Source organism: Carlito syrichta, unplaced genomic scaffold (genome assembly GCF_000164805.1).
Source record: "Carlito syrichta isolate Samal-C Ts95f unplaced genomic scaffold, Tarsius_syrichta-2.0.1 Scaffold312386, whole genome shotgun sequence".
Classification (NCBI taxonomy): domain Eukaryota; kingdom Metazoa; phylum Chordata; class Mammalia; order Primates; family Tarsiidae; genus Carlito; species Carlito syrichta.
Genome location: NW_007256482.1, coordinates 405,327 through 417,485, shown reverse-complemented (window position 1 = coordinate 417,485; position 12,159 = coordinate 405,327). Strand labels below are relative to the sequence as shown.

Sequence of the window (12,159 nt, the reverse complement as noted above, 5' to 3'; positions counted from 1 at the left end):
GTAAACTTTCTTAAACAGAGAACTTTTGTATCCTATGCAGAATTGCTTTTACTTAGTACTACTATAGTCCAAATTGCAAAGTAGGCTACATATAAAAAATGTCAAAAGAACTATTGCAAAAAAGCAGATAAAATGGTACTTTGTTGTGACAAGGCTTTATCTACAGAATTTATTTCATTATTTCATTTGTTTAATTCTCCTCAAAACAAATCTTACCAACTTGAAGTTAATCTTAATCATTTGTTTCAGTGCTTTAAATCCCCATTCTCCTTTTTCACCTTCAAGTTCCAAAACCTAAAAAAAGGAAGAAATTTTTAGTGTACCTTACTAAACAGTATTTTCTTTTTCTGAATTGAGGTGTCACTCTGTCTCCCAGGTTGGAGTATAGTGGCACACAGACTCGACCTCCTTGGCTCAGAAGATCATCCTGCCTCAGCCCTTCAAGGAGCTGGAGCTGCAAGCATGGGCCAACATGCTTTGATTTTTTTTTTTTTTTAACAGAGACGAGGTCTTATTTTCTTGCCCAGGCTGGTCTCAATTTCTGGGCTCAAGCAATCCTCCTTTCTGGCCTCCCAAAGTGCTGTGATTACAGGCATAAGTCATCATGCCAGGCTAAACATTATTTTCTAATGACACCCAATGTCTAAGTTTTGAATTAATTTTGCTTTAAATGCAAGACGAACATTTCTCCAAGGATTCCACCATTTCTCAATGTCATTTAAAAAAGATTAAAAACAAACAAAAAAAGAGACAAGTCTTAAGATGCTTAGGAATAAGTTTATTTTGAAGTTCCTTTCTCAAAAGGAACTTTATTACATAGCCCCAGAAAGGAAGTACTTTTATGCTAATAATCTTCAGTAAAAATAATCCAAAGAAATTAAGAAATCAAGCTATTTATAATAGTGAAACCACAACGGTATGATCTGTCCCCAAAAGAAAAAATATGTTTGTAGTGATAGTACCTACTGACCATACACGTTGGTTCTTCTTCTGCTAGAACAATACTAGCTTTTCAGGACAATGGCTCTGTTCCACAGATAGCGTGACTGGAAAAAGCAGCAGAACAGCCCTTTTGAAATATTGGCTTGTGCTGCATAATGCACACTTACCTTACAGGAGTATAAATATGTATTTAAAACACATTTCTGAGATAAAATCATTTGGGACTCATTTTATCTAATTCATCATTAGAAAAATCAACTTTAAGACACAGAATTAACTGGAAAAAAATATAAACCTTTTGGAAACTGCTTAATGCTGCTTTTGGGTCATCTTCTTTTAATGCTTTGGAGTTATAGTACTGATTTTCCAAATCCACATTTGGCTCAGAGTTACTATCTTCAGAGTATTCCTATGTGTTGGAAAGAAAATAGTATTAAAAGAGAATAAAAGAAACCCACACATTGCATTGTATAAAATGAATGTTATTAAGATGGAAAAACCATACATTTATATAAAACAAAGCAATTTTGAATACATAAATAAAATGTCATTGATATTTAACCATTTTTTTGTGGGGGGGGGGCTCAGGCAATCCTGCCTCAGCCTTCCAAATAGCTGGAACTCCAGAAGTGCGCTACCGCGCCCAGCTAATTTTTTTCATTTTTTGTAGAAACAAGATCTCACCAAGTTGCCCAGGCTGGTCTTGAACCTGTGGGCTCAGGCAATCCTCTCACCTCAGCCTCCCAAAGTGTTGGCATTACAGGCTTCAGCCACCATACCCAGCAATATTTTACCATTTTTTAAAACCAAAAATGGGGGGAAAGGGGAGGGAACCAACATCCAAGTATGTAGAATAGAATCATTTCTTTGTTTTAGATAAAAACTACACTTTTTATAAAATCAACACAAAGGAACTAATATTGGTTAATGATCCCAATTCTATAGTGGTTAAGCTTTAATTGGTCATGGAACCTGAGAAAGATCTAATGTTGATGTGTTCTAATTATTAATCTTTGGAATTATAGTTCTACTTATAGTAGAAACTCCTTAAGTCCAAATTCCATTATTCTAACCAGCAAAGATTATAATCTACATAATGCTAAATATAATTGTTAACTAAGGACATTTCTTATTTGCATTCCAAATTATAATAGCAGTTTATATTAATGTAACTTGACTGGCTTTATAGCAAATCAAAATAAGTAAAACAAAATAGATTTATATAACTGAAATTTTCCATCACATGAATTCAGTTCTTAGTGGAAAACAACAGAGGGAAAAATTGAATAAAACAACCATTTTGTGGAGCAGTGTATACAAGAGTTTTAAACGGTTCCAAAATAATGAAGACTACAAAATACATATGGATTAGTAAGATGAAAATTATTTTTTTAGGAAGTCACAAGTTTTTTGTGTTTCCTTCTCAACTACAAGTCATTACAAGGGCAAGTTTATGTCAAATTCAGAATACTGTCTCAGAGTACACAAAAACAAGTAAAAAAGACAAGAATGGTATAACAGAGTTATTTCCAAATCCAAATACAGTTAATACATTTCTCTGAGATTTTTATAAAAAGTTCTGTAAGGTCTCATAAAGGCAAAGGAGTGGAGAAAGGAATGCTGGGCAAGAATATTTAGAAAGCTCAAAAATACATCAATACAAGATGAATTTTTCAATAAGTGAAATACCACAGTGGCTTTATAATGTGGGCCCTCTGGAGGATAATTTCTTCTTTGTATGAGTACAAGAGATTGGCACTTAGTTTTACAGATTTAAGAACTGGAAGTCATTTATGTTTAACATATGAAAATCACTTAGAACACTTCTTTTTAGGGAAAAGATCAAATTCTGGGTAGTAAATTTCATAACGACTCATTCACTTCTTAACCCTTGTAACCTATATTTGACTATGATAAAACTGATCAAACTAAAAAAAAGTAATTAATAAAGAATGAACAAATCAACTGCACACAGAATGATGCTGTGATAGCGTCAAAGCTAGGTTTTGAAAGATAAACGGGAGTTCGCATGCTAGACAAAACGAGAGAGGGTAAAGAAAACACCACATGCAATAATAGCACAAACGATGGAAAGTAACTGTTGAAACATAAAAAGACCTACCGATTCCACCTTCAAAATAAATCTCAAACTCATCCACCTCCCCACACCCCTGTCACCACCCCACTCTATCAAGCCACTTTCAACTCTCCACAGATTTTAATTCTCCTTTTTAACTTCAAGTTGTAATCTCCTCATGGGTAAGCAGGTAGAATAATCTTCACAAGATGTAAATTATCTCATTCCTTTCCTCAAAAACGGCTTCCCATTGCTCTTAAAAATCAAGGTCAAAATCATCAAAACCTGACTCCTGACTATGCATTCACCCTTATCTCCTAGCAAGCTCTCTCTTATTTAGTTTGCTGCAGCTATCCACTTACCTCAATCAGTGGTCTAAACTCTTACCCGACTTTACAAGCTATTATTCCCTTCTCTCTCCAGTTGGTTAACTACTAAGTATCATTTCAAGCCAGGCTCAGTGGCTCATCCTGTAATCCCATGCTTTGAGAGGCTGAGGTGAGTGGATTGCCTGAGCCCGCGGGTTCGAGACTCGCCTAGGTAACTTGGCGAGACCCCATCTCTACAATAAATCAAGAAAATTAGCCAGGTAGCGCACGCCTGTAGTTCCAGCTACTTGGAAGGCTGAGGCGTAAGGATCACCGGAGCCCAGCAGGTCGAGGCTGCAGTGGCCAGAAGCGGCCACTGCACTCCAGTCTGGGTTACAGAGTGAGACTCCAACTCAAAAACAAACAAGCAAACAAACAAAGTATCATTTCAGATATCAGATTAAGTGTCATCTCCTCAGGGAAGGCAGGGTAAAAAAAAAAAAAAAAAAAATTCCAGTCATAAAATCCTACTCTACGTGTTAGAAAACCAGTTCTTCTCTAATTGTTTTATTAACTTGAAACAAACATAAATACTTCCAAAAACGTGTATCTAATATTTATCATAGGATAAATTTTTTAAAACTTCACTTAAAACTGTTCAGTAAGACAGAGGAATAATTTGCTGAACCTGAAAATTACGTTTTTGAAACCTAAGCCTTCTGAATGCAGTCTTGAACCTGGAAGTAAAATGAAAAATACTTCCAATTTATCATAAAGTAAAGATTTGGACTCTCACCCAAAGTTCACTTATTCTTGTTTTCTTGGACCAAAACAGATTAGAAAAATAACTAGGTCAGGTTTTGAGAAGAGGAAAGTAGAAACTGAGAGTTATGCATGACATCAATAGAACTGGAGTTATGGAGATTCCGAGCAAAGGGAGAAACAATATTTTAGGTATTTAAAAGGCTAACTTCAGTTACCTGGAAATTACTGAACCAATTATAACATTGTTAAAAACAGAATCCTTCCATCTACTTGGAAGGCTTGGGTGGAAGGATCACTTAAGCCCAGCAGGTAGAGGCTATAGCGGCCATAAGCGTGCCACGGCACTCCAGCCTGGGCGACAAGAGTGAGACTCCAACTCAAACAAACCAACCCAGAATCCTTTTACATTTTCTGCCATGCCTTATACAATGCCTTGTCGCCCAATCACTGAATACCTATTATAGTATAAAACTGGCTACCTGCAACTTCTGGGACCTGATAGATCTCAGATTGAGATTTCTGAACTTCAGATGTTATACTCCAAAAAAAAACAATGATTAAGATTTAATCCAGCCCTCAACATTCTGTAAACTTATTCTTTTGGTATTTCATATTATATGGATTAAGAAATGGTGTATAATTTTTTTGCATAATTGCAATACAACTCTTAAACACATGTTATTGCTAAAATGTATAAATACCTGAGAACTGGAATTAACTGATAGTCTATTGATCGACTTATGAATAGGGAGTTTCTTGTTATGATATCCTGTGATCTGCTACACCACGTAAACATGGCTTTACACTATGACATCTCTAACCTGTCATTTGCAGCTCAGCAAATCACATCATCATCATAAGCTGTGCACTATTGCAAACTATTCTTCAGTATTATACAGTCATGACTTTTTAAACTGATGTTCTGAAGTCTTTAAAAGGACAATTCTTTTGTTTAAATGCTTCCATTACTTATACTCAGTGATCATGATCTTTGCAAATTAACAAACAGTCCTTTCCCTCAGGGTATTCGTGGTCTATTATGGGACAGATATGCAAACAAAACTGCATTATAACACAACAATAAACGCAGTAATAGACACACATATTAAGTACAGTGATATTGCAAAAAAGAGTAATCAACTGCTAGAGAATTACTGGAACCAGGTATAAAAAGTATGAACAGGAATTACCAGCAATGAGGAAGGGCAACTGAAATAAAACAACATGTGCAAGAGCAAGGAAGCTTGAAATTGTATTACACATTTGAAAAACCATGAATAGTTTGGGCAGAAGCACAGGATGTATGTAAAAGGTTGATGAGAGATGAACTGGTATTGGACAGAGGAAAGGACAACAGAAGTCTGGCAAGAAGTTTAGATCCAATAGAGATCCATAAGCAGACTTTACAAAGAAATAATCAGATTTGTGTTTTAGGTAGCTCACTGGATGCTCTCAAAAGTCTAGTCAAGAGATGTGAAGGCCTGATAGCATGGGGAGAAAAGGAAAGGGATGGAATAAATGCAGAAGAAGATAAACTATGTTAAGGATGTAAAATAAAAGAGATTCACTACACGAACATGAGATAAAGAGAAATAAATGCCCATAATGACTACCAAAGGCTTGGTAACACATGGTGCCATTAATCAGAATAGGGAACATAGAAGTATTAAATTAACATTGCTAACCTGAATTCAAGTGAATAGAGATAATCATTTGTAAAAGTTTAAATAAAATGATTTTAATAGAAGAGAAACCAAAACTTTACAGTATATGAGGACTGCTTGAAAAAACAAACAAGAATTTAAGCAATATATGAAAAATAAGCAAGCACTTGAATATCGTAAAAGGTATTTCAAAAAACCTAAAGTCCAACAGTTACAACCTACTCATATAATAACTTATGTCCTGACATCTCCCTAAGCAATCTGTGATCCATCCACACTACTCAAATCTACTCTTTCCCCAAATATGCCACACAATTTCAAATCTCTGCTTTGGCATAAACTATTCTTCTTGCTAGGAATTCTAAAATCACCTCCCCTCCTAACAGTCTTTCTGCTTTTCTATGATGCCCCCCAGCCTTAATACTCTGGGGAGATGTGTTCATCAAAGCTTACCTTTGTGATTCTTTCTCCATCTCTTCTTAGCAAATTAAATTTTTCTCTTCCGTCATGCTTCTATATGACATGCATCTCTCTAACACAGAGTTTTGCATTTGTGTTGTTCCTACCCCCCTGTCAACTACCCACTGTAAACTCAAAAGCAGGAATTTTCTTATTCATCTGTGCATTCTCAGAGCTTGGGATATTACAAAATGCTTAATTAAATGCTTAACTGAAATGAAAAGGCTTAACTGAAGTGAAAAGTGGGTAAACATTCCAGAATAACACAACACACAGCAGTTGGGGTCAATTTTGACTATATGCTGGAAAGTAGTCCCTGCTGGACAGGGTCAGTCTCATAGTTCATATATTACCCTGTTGTCTCTTACCAATAGAAGTCATAAGCAACGTACTTTAAGAAGGCAGGATTTACCATTAACAATGCTTTCTGAGTTTTGACCATGTCTGGAGAGTTGTACCAGACTCTGGGCACACTAAGACTTGGTATAAGGCAGTGTTCCACTATCATTAAGCCAGATATAATCCAAATCCTAGCTAGTCATTTGTGGTTTAGCTATTGATAAAGTTTTAAAACATTTTCACTCAAGTTAATGGGTCCTAATTTGTTTCTTTTTTTTTTTTTTTTGAGTTGGAGTCTCACTCTGTCACCCAGACTGGAGGGCAGTTCCGGGCCACCGCAGCCTCAACCTGCTGGGCTCAGGCAATCCTTCTGCCTCAGCCTTCCAAGTAGCTGGAATCATAGGCACACACCACCATGCCCGGCTAATTTTCTGATTTATCATAGAGATGAGGTCTCGCCAAGTTGCCTAGCCTGGTCTCAAATCTGCGAGCTCAGGCAATTCTCTCACCTCAGCGTCCCCAAGTGCTGGGATTATAGGCATGAGCCACTGCGCCCGGCCTCTAATTTGTTCTTTATGGTATAAATCTGAATGTTTTTTTTAAAAAATGGTCCTAAATTTTGTCTTCAAATTAAATTTTCCAAGGAGAGTTATAAAACTCATTAGACCTTGGCTCTAGTTCTGACTCTCCCACTAATTTGCCCTGCAAATGTAGCTAAGTAACTCACTCTTAATGCTTTAGTCCCTTTTGTGTCAAATTTGAGGGTTGAACCCTATAGGAAGTTTCTAATTCCCACTGAGGTCTAGGCATTCATTTTGGGACATGATATACAAGTATAAATTCATTTTGTTGTACAGTCATAGTTTATAGATTTAAGTTATCAATAAGAACTCTTAAATTTACTTATGCTTATTAAATCATTAAGTTTATTAATTTATTAAATTTATATAACTGTATTTATTCTTAGCCTTATACTCATTTTAGTTAACCTTGTTTGAACCTAATTTCATTATACAAGGTATGCCTATGAGGTTACGCAATAGGCCTTTTTGAAAAGTTACCAAAGCTTATATACCAAATGAGTATTTTTTTTTAAAGTAGTACCTTTAAGGGGGCAGTACAATTATTCCAAATGATACATGGATTAAGTAATGCTTCTGAAATACTCAAGAAAACCAACTTCACTGGCATCAGGTGTTTCTAACCCAGGACAGCTTCATCCAGTTTGATGCTCCAACTTATTTACCAAACCTGACTTATAATTTTCAACATCTTCAAACAGGACAGAATCTGGCCACCGCTAAACTGTTTTTTTGAAAAAAGACACACATTGGTTTTAACATCAAAAGACTGAACACAGGTCAAATTCTTATCAATACAGAACTGGTTAAACAAATGATAAGACCAGGCTCGGTGGCTCAGCTGTAATCCCAGCACTTTGGGAGGCTGAGGTGAGTGAATTGCCTGAGCCTGCCGGTTCAAGACCAGCCTTGACAACTTGGCAAGTCCTCATCTCTACAATAAATCAAATATTAGCTGGGCATGTTAGTGTGCACCTGTAGTTCTGGCTATTTGGAAGGCTGAGGTGGAAGGATTGCCAGAGCCCAGGAGGTTGACGCCGGGGTGGCCATGAGTGTGCCATCACACTCCAGCCCGGGTGACGGAGTGAGACTCCGACTCAAAAAATAAAAAAATAATGATGATATATCCGCCAGGCACAGCGGCTCACGCCTGTAATCCCAGCATTTTGGGAGGCAGAGTTGAGAGGACTGCCCGAATCCAGGGGTTTGAGACCAGCCTGGGAAACTTGGTGAGACCTTGTGTCTACAATAATAGTGCATGCCTGTAATTCCGGCTACTCAGAAGGCTGAGGCGGAAGGATCGCCAGAGCCCAGCAGGCGAGGCTGCGGTGGCCGGGAGCGGCCACTGCACTCCAGTCTGGGCGACAGAGTGAGACTCCAACTCAAAAGAAAAAAAAAAATTATCCAGGCACAGTGGCATGCGCCTGTGGTTCCAGCTACTTGGAAGGCTGAGATGGAAGGATCACCTGAGCCCAGCAGGTGGAGACTGTGGTGGCCATAAGCATGTCACTAAACTCCAGCCTGGGAGACAGAGTGAGACGCCTACTCAGAAAAACAAAACAAAAATAAATAAATAAAAATTATATATTCATATAACTAATGCAGCTGTAAAAAAAAAACCAAGTGAACTCTTTGCACGTTTATATGGATATAAGATACATTAAAAGTAAATAAAAATAAGATAAATTTAAAAGCAAATTATAGAACAATATTTATAACATATCCTTGTCAAAAAAGAAATAGGAGGGGGATAAGAATGCCTATTTAGTTATCTATCAGGAAAAATGGGAACTGGGCAGATGGAGAATGAGAATGGAAAGAAGACTTCAATGTATTTATTTTTCATATTTTCTGGTTTTGAACCATGTGCATGCATTATTTATTTTAAAAAGCTAGGTTAATTAAACATGATTTGGGTTCTGAAGATGATTTTGTATGAGAATCTCTAAAAAATTTTGAGCAATGGCAGAATCACTGCTTGGTCTCCCAAGGCTAAAGTAACATTTTTTTTGTTCATCATTTGCACCCTGGAACCTGCCCAATCAATAATCATATAGATTCACAGTGAAAAGTGTAAAAGAAATAAAAAATTAAAAAAAAATTACAATCACTGATAATTTATTTTCACATTTTCCTAGACTTTTTCCCACCTAATAAAATGGGATAATATGGGTTACACTGTCTTTGATCTTTTTTAAACTTAACATTTATAACGGATATGTGTTCACTGTGTGCACAGCCCTGGCAATCAACGCTTCATCATCTTTCTGCTGATCTTATTAAAATGAGGACAAATAAGAGATTCTGTAAGAGATCCTTTAACTAAGACTCATCTCCCTCCCTCACAAAAAAAAGTAAATAAAATATAAGTAAAAATTAGGGTATTAAAACTCTTTTATATTAAGACAAGAAAAACAATACTAGTAAGCATTCAAGTTTGATGAGGGACATATAAAGAGGTTCACAACTTGGTAATATATTTAAACAAGTGGACTTACTCTAATTCTTTGACAATGTTTTCTTTGTGATACATTTGAACAATTGTATTCAAATATACAATACCCTGCCTATAACAGGACTCACTAAAGAATAGTTTTTAGTATAAAGTCTGTTTATCTTAAATCCTTTCTAAAAAGATTATTAGAAGTACTAAGTAACTTCATGCTAGAATGATTGGTCTGTGGACCAATCAATGGCCTTATCAATCTAATGAATGGCACTATAGTTACTATTTAGTATTATTAGATCAACAATTAATCTATAAATCTATACCATCTATAAACCTAGTACCATCTCCTACCATAGATTACTATGCTTAGAAAATGCCTCATTCTGCCTCTAATAAAAAATCAAACAGGTCTTAGAAATATGAGATCAAGTATACTAAATTTCTTTTATATTTGTTTCTTTTTAAAAATCAAGTTTGTTCTCTTTCATGGGCACAAATAGTTATTTGCTTTTGTGGATAAAAACAGTATAGTTTTAGAAACAGATTTTAAATTTCAGGTGGTATTTCTACCAGATTGGGCAAGAACAAAAAGTGATTTAGGGTATTAAAATGTATCAAAAGACAACCTATAAAGATATGTTAAGTATCACTGTGGTTATAAATACTCATGGCTCTAGTTAACGTTTTAACTAAAATGAGGTGATGACCAATTTTCCAACAAAGATTTTTTTAAAAAAGAAACTTCCATAAGACAGCAAGTCAATTCTATAGATTTTTAAAGTTCTAAGAAACAGAAAAAAGACTCAGGCAAAATAGCTATTTAAAAGAAGAAACATAAACTAGTAATACAAAACACATACTAATAATACAAACACAATTTTTTAGAAGACATTTAGCCAGGTGCAGTGGCATGCACCTGGATTCCAGCTACTCAGGAAGCTGATGCAGGAGGATTGTTTGAGCTCAGGAGTTCGAGTCCAGCCTGGGTAAATAAGCAGAACCCCATCTCTAAAACTAACTAAAAAAAGACATAAAAATGGCAAGCAGGTACATGGGAAAAAAAAAGCTCAACATCACTAATTATCAAGGAAATGCAAATCAAAACCACAACGAGATACCATCTTCTCTGAGGTAGAATGGCTCTTATCACAAAAACACACACAGATGCTGATGAGGATGCTAAGAATTCTTATAGGTGGGGATGTAAGTTAGCATAGATATTGTGGAAAACAGTTCAGAGATTTCTAAAAATCAAAATCAAAATAGAATTACCATATGATCCAGTAATCCCACTAATGGGTATTTTATCCAAAGGAAAGGAAATCAGTATATCAAAGTGATACCCGCACCTCATTTTTACTGAAGCACTACTCATAACAGAACAAAGACAGAATCAACCTAAGTGTCCATCAATGGGTAAATGGATAAAGAAAATGTGATACATATATACCCTGGAATACTATGTGGCCATAAAAAAGAATGAGATCCTGTCATTTACAGCAACATGGATGGAATCAGAGGTCATGTTAAGTAAAATAAACCAGGCACAGAAGGACAAATATTCTGTGTTTTCAGTCATATACGGGAGCTAAAAAAGTTGCTTTCATGGATGTAGAGAGTAGAATAAGAGTTACCAAAAGTGGGGAGAAGGTAATGATAGAGGTTGGTTAATGTGTACAGTTAGACTGAAGGAATAAGGCCTAATATTCCGTAACAGAGTAGGGTGAATATATTTAACAGTGTATTTTATATTTCAAAATAGCTGGAAGAGATGACTTCAAATGTTCCCAAAACACAGAAATGACAAATACACAAAGTGACAGATAACCTAAATATCGACTTGATCATTACATATCCTATGCATGCAATGAAACATTACATGTACCCCATAAATATGTACAAAATATTATGAATCAACTAAAAAATGAAAAATACAAACACTTTAAAAAAAAATCTTGACAATTACAAAAACACCCGTAATATAAGTAAACAGGTTATAAGTAAAAACGGATAGATAAATATTCCTAATGAACTAAAAGTCATTGCCTACCACTGGCTTTGTTTGCACAAACTAAAATGTAAGGAAAAAACCATAACTGTTAGCTCTACATTTAAGAATTATCAAAATCTCTATGACTTTCAATTAACAGCAAGAATTTTCTCCTCTCTCTCTTGCAAAATGTGCCTTTTAGAAATAACTTATGAATTCTTCTATACATAGAAGTTATATCCTAATTCAAAACAATATATTAATATCTTGCAAACTCTGTCACTTAAAATATTAGATGAGTCAGACTTCCTAAGGCACTTACTTCATAACTTTACGATAATGCAGCATCACCATAATATAATGTACAAGAACCATATAAAACGCCCGCAAAGAGAAACAACGTTGACGCTAATTCTTGGTCAAGATACATTTCCTTAGTTCCCGCACAATGTCTTGGAAAAGCACCCTGAAACGTTAGTGAGTTTTTTTAAAAACCTGTAAACCTATTAATAAATGAAGCCTTGAGTCTTTAAAAATCCCCACTCAGCATTTAACTTTATTTCTACGCTGTTTTTAAATTTTGAA

At 35.5% G+C, this 12,159-nt stretch overlaps 1 protein-coding gene across 4 annotated transcripts in view; it reads right to left on the bottom strand.

The window, feature by feature from the left end:
- The window catches only part of COPS2 (COP9 signalosome subunit 2), a 33,680-nt gene that overhangs the window by 20,654 nt on the left and 867 nt on the right, over window positions 1-12,159 (bottom strand). For 3 of the 4 annotated variants that reach the window (XM_008069893.1, XM_008069895.1, XM_008069894.1), the window contains exons 2-3: window positions 1,238-1,351; window positions 217-294 (exon numbers count right to left, since the gene is read on the bottom strand). The exons of the other annotated variant lie outside the window; for it this stretch is intronic. In XM_008069893.1, the coding sequence (XP_008068084.1) occupies window positions 217-294; window positions 1,238-1,351 (192 nt within the window). The remainder of the gene's footprint in view (window positions 1-216; window positions 295-1,237; window positions 1,352-12,159) is intronic. 4 annotated transcript variants of the gene reach the window in all.